A 10,315-nucleotide genomic window follows, 5' to 3' on the forward strand; every position below is an offset into this window, starting at 1 on the left:
AGAATGAGAAACATCTATCTGGACTAGATTGGCAGCCATGCACATCAATTTTGTAGCTTTATACAGATTAAAAGTACAGGAAAATTAAATACATCAATCTGTAAAATTTGTGATATTTTGCATATTTTAAAAAATAATTTTTAAAGGTTAATTGACACTTGAAACCCAGCACAGAAACAGATTATGGGCAACCTGTTATCTGGGCATCCAGATCTGCTGTAATATAGAAAGACTTAACCAGACACTAAGAAGTTGCATTCTGTATAGTTCCCAGCTTTATGACCCATTTAAGGCAAGTGCAGCTCATGCAGCTTTGTCACCTTAAATCCACAGGTTTAGGTCAAGTAGAATTAATTTTAATGATTATTCTTTTGCAACACAAACACAAAATATCAGCATATTCCCATCACTTCAGAAGGGTCAAATTTTGTCGGCTCTTATCACATCAGTACTTACGCTGGCTTCCAAAAGACTATTGTATGAATAAATAAATTTTTCCTTGTCTCCCAAAACATTAGCAGTATCTAAAAGAATTAATAGTCAGCAACAGCTGCATATCAAGGAGGAAAAAAGAAGGGAACAAAAGCAAAAACTTCCAAGCTGGAGTAGAGTATAGCAACAGATATAAAGCCTTAAACACAATTTAGTCCCTAGAAAATTAATCAATCACATTTAAATGAAAATGTGCCATCTCCAGCATCCTTCGGGGCAAAGTGAATAAGAACTCAGTGACTCTCCAGGTGGGATGCATAAAGAGATACTCATCTATGAAATCTTTTGTCTGCACTCCATCATTGTCTCTGGATGCCTTTGAATCTTTTCTTCAAGTACTGGAGATAAGCAGTGGGGATGAGAGGAAGGACAGGCCCACAAAACACATTTTTTTCACCATAACCTTCATAAAAATCTGAATACAAGTAAGCATGCACTCCTGTTCCTGGTTCCTGAAAGCTGTAGCATCCTGAAATAGAAATGGAATCAGAGAGCGTAGAGGGCAGATGTGGACAGAGAATATTTTGATCCTGTACCTTGGTGTGTATTTGGCGTGTATTCAGAAAAACTGCTGTATAAAAGAACTCTAAAAAGATTAGAGTCTGTATGTGCATGCATTCACATACACACATAAATGTAGTCCTACCCCCATTGCAAAGATATGAAACTACAGAGCCCTTACCCACCCACCCTCTAATAGCCTCCACTATTTTTCCTCAGATTATTAATACGTACTAATATGTATTTCCACTCAGTTTTGTGATAATAAGTTGTGAACTTGCAGGTGAAAAGCTGTCTCTTACAGATCTTATAAAAAGATCTTATAAAAATGGCACGGTTTCCAAATCTGCAGCGGCACACAGCTCCACTACATGGCATTTAACCTCTTCTGCAAATTATGAAGGTTTACCCAGAATTAAAAATGAGGCAGCTTAGGAGAAAAGTCCATTGCTCTGCAACATCTTAGTTAACTGTGTTTAGCTGATGTGCCCAACCTATCTCACTCCTCCTTTCAATTGTCATGACTCAACTCAATCAATGATGTTACACTGAACCACACAAATTTGTTATCTTCCATATTGGTATAAGAGCACACTGTTTTTCAAAAAATTCAGGTGTACAAATTACTTTCTGTAATACTTTCTACATTCCAGAAAGTCTGTGAGCCATTTCAATCAAAAAGCACTGTATAATCTACCGAACATTCCATAAAGATTATTATAAATGCATGTGTGACAAGTTTTCTAGTGAGCCAGCATCACTGAAGTTTGCAGTTGTCATAATTTTACAACCATACAATTCTCAGTTAAATGAGATTTCTAATAAGCTGCATCATGACCCGAATTTCATTTTGCAAAATTTATACTAGAAGCTAAAAACACATTTCTTAATTGGACAGCTGCTATGCAAATTATTAAAATTCCTGCTTTGAAAATAAATGTATTAGCGAAAAAAAGTATGAGACTGCAAAAATGTACTGAACAATCATGCCACTAAAAAGACATAGAATTAAAAGGAAAAAGTAAATTTCATACCTCTGCCTAAAGGGGAAAAAAATTAGGTAAGTTCATAAAGTGATTGCAGAGACTCAAGATCATATGTTCATGATCAAACTTCATCATGTGTTAAAGTTACATATACACATTAACCCACAGCTTTACACAAAAATACTGGCAGCTTTCCTGGTCTCTGTTTTATGTCATTTTATTGCAAAGAGTGCACAATGACAGTATTTTGGCTAGTTGTTCCCTTACAGACAGAATTACACATTTTCACATTCCACACAGAAGGTCATAAAAACATCTCTCTCCTTTTCTTCCTGAGGCATCAGTACCGAGAGTAAGGATTCTATTTATGAACAATATTAAGAAAACCAGTGTGTAGGCTTTGTCAGGCAACACCCTTGGAGTAACATCTCTCCTATCCTAAAAAAAATCACCTGGTTTTTTTCAGTATGCCCACAGAGTATGTGGAAATCTTTTAAAGTTAAGAGTTGATTCCCTGAATCAACTGAACCCATCTGTGTTGTGAACATCTTTTCTTAGAAGTTGTAATAAGCAAAATAAATTAAAAACTCCCTACAATTAAAAATGATGGATGAAAATAATCATACTTTAAAATAGGATTGTTAAAAGGGAATTAATGGTAGGAAATATGGAGGGGGGACAAAAAGAAAATATAGAAATGAGTATATCAAGTAACAGGTTGCACCACTAGAAATCACTGTGCAGTAGTTCTCTGCAGGAAAGTCTGAAAGCCCAGCACTCTCATTCCCACTGAACTGAGGCTTCTATTATACAGTAAGTTAATCACTTAGGCAGATCAGCAAAATGCTTCCTTTCTGTCTCAGAGATATTGCATTCAATTTTTCTGCATAGAAGAGCCTCGGTAAAACACAGTTCCCCACTGTCAAAGCCAAGCAAGCTCTTAGAAAGTGAGATAATGAGTTGGAATTTCCTTATGCCAAGGACCAAAGCTACATCCTGAATAAGCTCTCTAAGCTTTAAGTTGTTGTGTGAGACTCCTCAGCTGTGTTTTCTTAATAAAACAGCAACTTGCCTATATTTTACATTGTGTCTAACGCCTGAGAACTGCTTTGTAAATTGGTAATGAATGAGCTGCTGAGAATAGCTTAACACGTGTGGAAACATAAAGACTTCCAATCCTATTTGGCAGTAAGCATGGGTTAACACAATGATGTACTCAGCTTCTCTGAGACTACAGTGCTGCTTGGCATGCAGAAAGGGAAAACTTTTGGCTCCTGGTAAAATTAAATGCACAAAGTACAGAAATAAAGATCATGTAATTGTAGTTTGAGCGTTGAGTGCATCCACTGGTTCCCTGCATCTGAGAGCAGGCATTAATTTAGCTTCAAATGAAGTCCTGAATGCAGCTGAAAATACTCTTTGTGCCAATCCACTTGAAAACCGAGCATTCCAGGGTACATCAGAATCTGCTCTAAAGAACTGTAATAGAAAAGCCAAGATGGTGCTGTGTGGTAGAGTAAGGCTCTGGGTGGGGGAACAAAAAAAAGAAAAATTGCAGAAGAGCGGTAAGAATGGCACCTATGCTACTGGGTCAGAGACCCCACCTTACACTTGTGTGCACTTTCTCAGGATGCTTAAGCCAGAGACAAAGCCTTCATAATTTACTGGGATGGAATGGAAACAACATTTACAGATAGCTCATAAAAAGCACAAAAAAACTATATAAAAAGTTAGTAAATGTTAACCAACCTAAAACCACTGGAGAAGCATACTTGTAAGATGGCACTTTCTGCCCTATCTCTCACCCAAGGATTCATATAAAGGCTGAGTGAAGACAGAAAAAATGTACAGTTTTGGGGGCTAGACTGCCAGATGCATGTATCTCAGTCCTTACGAGTTTTTCCTCAGGAAAGGTAAAGCTTGCATGCAACTTTGCTGCAACACTGCAACAGTTTTTCCTCTACCATTTTAGTGGAGTCTAGCATTTTTCTTAGCATCATTTACATGAAAATCTTCAGTGCAACAAGGGCTTCTTGCCCATATGGTCAGCAATGCTCCCATCTGCTCTTTAACCAGATATATTCAGTCTCTTTCAAGCCACACTTATAGTATTTTAAGTGGCTGGAGAGAGATATTCCAGGATTCTTCATTTTGCTCTGAGCAGAAGCTACAGAGGAGATGGAGAAACATCTACCTAAGGCACAAAAGCTTCTTCAGCTAAAAGCTGAAATAAAATTCAGTTGGGCATAATAGAAAAAAAAGCTTCTCTGGTATCAAGACAAGACCAGCAACAACACTGACTGACACCTGAAGCCTCCTTCTTCGTCCCCTGTCTGCACGTCCTCCAAGCCAAAGACTATTAAAATTTAGCCAAGCACACCTGTGCAAATCCAGATGAGCAGCTTTTCATGCACATTCTTCCAATTGCTAGTGCCCTTTTCAGCACTGTAATACAAGACTCAGGGTCATAGGGTCAAATTTAACTTTTACACTGGTTTTGCAGCTGCTTCTTTCACAATAATCAGAGACTGGAAAAGTAAAATAGGCAAAACCTGTCTCCGACAAGAAGAGAGCCTTCTGGGTTTGCTTGAGATAATAAAAAAACTTGTATTTAAAATTCTGAGCATCAGCAGTGCTTTTTATGTGCCTGAGCCTTACAATAGATCTAGTCACTCTTGTTTGTCATGCAGAGTAACACAATATTTAACTCTTGCTGAAATGATAGTTCTTAGATCATTAAAAAAATAAACCCAAAGAAAACCAAAATCTTCCATAAGATTTCTTCGTAAGCTGTTTTGTTGGGTTTTTTTGTTGTTTGTTTTTTGGTTGGGTTTTTTTTTTTTTTTTTTTGCATCTTATGGACTTTCAAAGTTTTTGAGAAAACATTCAAGTACACTACTCTGATTTTAAATTATTTTACAGCATCCACTCTGAAACGTTTCTTTCTCACCACTGCAGTGCAGCAAAACTTCTTCAAAGTGTAAAAGCAAGATTTTTGATAATTAAAAAAATAATAAATCCATCACTTCTGAAAGAAAATAGTAAAATTCGAAATTTTAGGTCATAAAAACTTCAGCTGGAATTGATTGAGGCTTTCTATAGCTAAGCAGAATAGTTTGACTATCTTCAACATGAAGAAACAGTGAATGCCCAGAGATGTGATTCTGACCATGGCATAAGAAAACTATTGCAAACTTAATAAGGAAGAAAAAAGCCAGACACAGCTAAGTATTTACAATTCATAAACAAACACAGTTATTTTAGTAAGCTATACAATTTCTGTAGGCAGTCATCACTTTGCAACCACCTCACCTCTGGGTATGCCCTGAGCACTTATACACTAATCAGGACTAGAGTGGGTCATGCACTTAGAAGTGAGTTTGTCAAAGCACAGCACTTGGACGCTGATGGCTGAATGTAGCTCATTCCTCTATTGTGAACCAATACTGCACAGGATGGTTAAAGAGTTGTACTAATCTAGGTGATAAATTGCAAACAACTCTGGGAAGCACCTAAGGTCATTTAAAATTCTGCAGCACTTATACAATGGAGATGCTCGCTTCTGGCCCTCACAAATTTCCACATGAAATAAATTAACCTTAATGAGCACCACTGCTAATAATCTCAGCAGGGGCTAAGGACTGTTTGTAGAGCAGCTCTCCAAAGCTTGCACTCACTTCAAAGTCACACCAGTGCATGACACTGTAGAATTTTTCCTCAGTGCAAATCTTTTACTTTATCTAAATTTGCATTCAATATTTTTATTAATTAAATATATATATATTAATATAATTCCATTAGCTGTTGTTTGATGGTCACATCTTTCCACAGTAATTCTCTCTCTGAAAATGTTCTCTTTCCCTGGATAACCCAACCAATTTGCCATCTTCCCAGATTTATTACTTAGTCCCTGTCCTATATAGCTGTATCTAAATCAGCCTCTTTATGTCCTCTAAATGTAATTCCCTTTGTCTTCTTTTCTGCTACAACCACACTCTGACTGCACAAAGACTTTTGGCAGCACAAAGAGAAAACAACTGGCCTTGAGAGTCATTAAATAATACTGGTTGCAAACTTTTTTAAAAAGAGCTTTTTAATCAGATATTGCTATTATTCTCTGAATGATACAGGGTTTTATTTTGGAAGTGATGTGGCAGTAAATGCAATTTGAATATTTTACAGAACAATGTTTCAAGGGCAGCTACACCTGAACTTCCCACTATTACAAAGCAGATACCAGTTATCACTTAAAAATATAAAGGAAAGATCCTATTGATTTGTGAACACTAAAAATCCAGCTTTAAACCACAGTTTTAACTCACTTGAAACTTTGGAACACAGGCTTTCTCTACATCATGCAAATATCTTTACTGAGCAGAACAAATACAAAAGGGGATACTGAACACAGTGAGATAGATGGAAGCGGAAGAGAAACGGATTATTGCCTTGGCTGGAAAATAGCCAAATTAAACTATTCTGAATGGTGTTAGTTTATCATACAAAGACATTTAATTTATTTCATTATTCTCTGTGGGTAGCTATAGCACCACAAGACTGTAGCATATTCAAGGAGATGAGCACTGTGGACAAAGGACTCCTTCAGAGTGCAATATTTAATGAAACTTAAATTAGGTCTCGAAAGAGCAATATAATGTATAGAAAATACAGCACTGATACTGAGCCATTCTGTTCACATTCATGTTTTAAAGTAATTGTTATCAAATTTACACATGGCCCCAAAAGATTTAAATGCATTTTTAATATAGCTTCCATACATATAACATTTTTTAAAATTTGTATTTCATTATAATTTCTTAACATGGTGCACAGGACAGAAGGGTAAGGAAAAGTCTACAGCTAAGACTGAACACTTCTTTAAGGAATAAAAGAAAATAGTTCTGTTGTAACCTTTCACTTCATTGTTAGCAATGAAGTGAAAGGCTACAACATTTTTGGTTCTGCTTGTCTCTGTGAATTTATGTATGTCAAAAATGTTAAAAGAGTAGTCCAGGATCTCTCCTCTTTTGTATGCATTAACACCTGCAACTTTTGAAAAGGATGCCTGACACAGCTACACATTTTTAGCCTTGTATCTTAAGAGTCCTGTCTTGTTCTGACAGATTCTTTCCATCACTTGGGTATTCATACATAGTGGAAGCTGCTATTAAAGCAAGACAATCCTGATGGTATTGTAGATACATCAGTTCTTGAGGATTTAGCAAGTATTTTAGAGAATTCCTAAGCTTATAAACCACCACAATCAGATATCACCACCCACACATTTTCATTAAGGAGAATGTGCCAAATTGTTTTTCCCTTTTGAGAATGTATTCAAAGCTGCAGATCCACATACTTAACAAGCACTACAGGCACTTATGATTAGAGGGTAATGTTGAACATTATCTGAAGAAATGGCTCTTTCCAGTAGTTATATTCTCAGATACTTACAGAAAACGATGGAATTTCACCTTTTCATATTAGTTTCAACTTGAACTGAAACAGAACTTGGTTTTTAAAGCTTTAAGAAGCCAGTCTCAAGCCTGAAGGCATAAGCCAGCTTTTAAATGACGTAACAAATAAGGAAATGTTTACAAAACCAAAACCTCTGCCTCAGTTCTTAATAAGGTTGTTTTTCAATCAGCAAATTTTCTAGCTAATTTTTCTAGGTCTGGACAGTATCTAATTTCCATCCAAACAGTAGATAATTAAGAAGGTACAGTAATAAAAAAAAAACAATTCTTTGGGCTTTGAGAAGGTGTAGTGCAATGACCTGAAGGATGCTTCACCTACAGTTTCAAAAACAGTCCCTGTTAAAAATTCACACTTCAGACAATCATTTGGTGTATCATAAGTTTATTTGATAGCTGCAATTTTGTGTGGAAATGTGAAATTCAAATCAGTATTCATGTGAGTGAACAAAGGCCATCATTAAAAATACAAATAGTGTTCTGCAGTAAGTGTCCAAGGCAATTCATTGTTCAAACGATCACCAATTTTTATTGGAGCACTGACAAAAGCTTTCAAGCTTCCTCCACTTTTCTTCCTAACATACACCAACTACTAAGAACTAGTCAGTCTCCACGGCTCCTGAAGCCTACATGACAGTTGAGAAAGGTGAAAAGAGAAAAAAGGTGATCCACAGCTCCAGAGGAAGCAGAGTTCAATGCTGTGGGATAACACGAGATAAAGTGTTCTGTTCACCCCGGTTCTCTTCTCCACAACAGCCGCTGTGATAAATTCCACTCGTGTTCTAAGCCTCAGCTTCCCACATCAGCCTGGTTCTCCTCGATCACGGTCAGTGCCTCCCGCATATACGTCTGGGAAAAGGATTAACAAACCTGAACTCCTCCCCCCAACCTTTCCGAGGGAGCTGAGGACCTCCGCGCGCACGGGGGTCACAGCCGGGAGCAAAGAGGGGGTGACCCGCCCCTACCCCGTGGCGGCGGGGTGGGCCCGCAGCGCCGGCCGGCGCCGCCCCCTCCACCGGGGCCGCCTACACGGCCGGCACCAGGCTCTTCTTATCCAGCGGCTGCTCGTCCTCCTCCAGCAGCAGCTCGTCCAACTCGCCGTCCTCGGCTCCCGAGGCCTCGGGCCCGCCTGCGGCCCGGCAGCGCCTCAGGTGCCGCAAGGCCCGGCGGTGCTTCTCCTGCAGCCGCCCCAGCTGGGCGCGCAGGGCCTCCGCCTCCTCGCCCGGGTCGGCGGGTGGCTTATCAGGGCCGGGCCCCAGCAGGGCCTGTCGGAAGAGGCAGCGGTTCTCACGGCGCAGGCGGCGATTCTCCAGCCGCAGCCGCGCGTTCTCCTGGCGCAGCCGCGCGTTGTGCCACTCGCGCTCCTCGCGCTGCCGCAGCGCCTCGCTGTGGCTGGCCGCCAAGTCCGCGTACCGCTCCGCCAGCTGCTGCGGCGAGCCCCGCGACTCGCCCCGCCAGCCCTGCCGCCCGCCGCCCGCCTCGGCCGCCTCCGCGGCCCCGCCGCTCCCGGCGGCGGCCCCGAGTACCGCCCGCTCCCCCCGCACCGCGCCGCCGCCCCAGCGCCCGCCCACCGCGCGCATGCGCCTCATCCGTGCCGCGCCCGCCGCCGCCCGCCCGCAGCCGCCGCGAGCCGAGGGCGGGCTCCCGGTCAATGCAAATCAGGGCGGAGCCTGAGCTCGCGGGGGCGGGGCCGGGCGGGGCGGCCCCGCCGCGTGCCCCTGCTGTGAGCGCGGGCGGCCGGCAGGGGGCGTCTCCCGCGCGTGCCCCAGTCCCGGAAGCGCTGGGGGAGCCTCGCGCCCAGGGGCCCGCAGACACCGGCCGCTCCTCCCGGCGCACAGCGCCCGGCAGCGCCGCGGCCGGCCTGGTTCTGAACGCTGCCAGGGCTGGAGCAGCTGCACCTTCTCCAAGCAGCCTGTGCCAGTGCCTCACGTAAAGAGTTTCTTGCTTAGGTCTGGAATAAACCTGCCTTCTTGCAGCATAAAGTCACTAACCTTGTGAGAGGCCCCTCCAGCCTTCTTGTAAGGCCCCTTTGGAGGGTGCTGTAAGGTCTGCCTGGAGCTTTCTCTTCTCCAGGCTGAACAGCCCCAACTCTCAGTCTGAGGCAGGTGCTCTAGCCGTGGGATTGACCTGGTGGCCCTGTTCTGGACTTGTTACAGCAGATCGAGGTTATTCTTGTGTTGGGGACCCCAGAGGTGGGCACATCTGGACAGAAAGGCTTGGGCTGCTGTGGAATATGACAGCCCAGGCTGTTTTCTGCCCAGCAAGGAGAGGTTTAAGTGTCACATGAAGATGCACAGTCTCCCAGTTTTCACGTGGGCTTCTTACCATTACTTAAAGTGGTGGCTGCAGCAGAAAGGAAAGGTATTGTTGGCTCAGCAGCTCCTGTTAAATAAAAGACCTGGTCATAGAAATGTTGCTCATTATATCGTAGTATTGCCAAGTTGCTGGAATTTAAGGAGTAAGACATGTAGACTAGAAGAACGCATAGTACGTGACTTGTTCTGACTGCTCATAGATGATTTTGCTTAAAGTAACAAAATTGTTTGAAATAAACTTGTATATCAGCAATTCTCAATAGAAGAGAAATAGGATGTGAGAACTCTATATTTTGCAATATGTGATGAAGCCAATTAGTGCTCTTAAAGTGTCTTCAAGTCTCTTTGTCTGTCCCCCATTACATATCCACACTTGTTGGTATCTGCAGATAAGCAGTCATTTTGTGATTACCATGATGGTACACTACATATCACTCTCGGCTTCTATACATTTTACTCTTCAGGTTGTAAACTGTTTGTGATGATAATCATGCTTTGGTTTATGTGTTTGGTTAATTACCAGTTGAGTCTTGAGTATGGACCCTGAATTTGA

At 41.6% G+C, this 10,315-nt stretch overlaps 1 protein-coding gene across 1 annotated transcript; it reads right to left on the reverse strand.

The window, feature by feature from the left end:
• Positions 1-7,949: 7,949 nt before the first annotated feature.
• TUSC1 (tumor suppressor candidate 1) lies at positions 7,950-9,036 on the reverse strand. Its single transcript, XM_058825780.1, has 2 exons — positions 8,413-9,036; positions 7,950-8,296 (listed from the first exon to the last, which is right to left on the reverse strand). The coding sequence occupies exon 1, from the start codon at positions 9,034-9,036 to the stop codon at positions 8,473-8,475; it is 564 nt and encodes a 187-aa protein (XP_058681763.1). The 3' UTR covers positions 7,950-8,296; positions 8,413-8,472.
• Between the last annotated feature and the right edge of the window lie 1,279 nt (positions 9,037-10,315).

The sequence above is a fragment of the Poecile atricapillus genome, chromosome Z, assembly GCF_030490865.1.
Source record: "Poecile atricapillus isolate bPoeAtr1 chromosome Z, bPoeAtr1.hap1, whole genome shotgun sequence".
NCBI lineage: Eukaryota > Metazoa > Chordata > Aves > Passeriformes > Paridae > Poecile > Poecile atricapillus.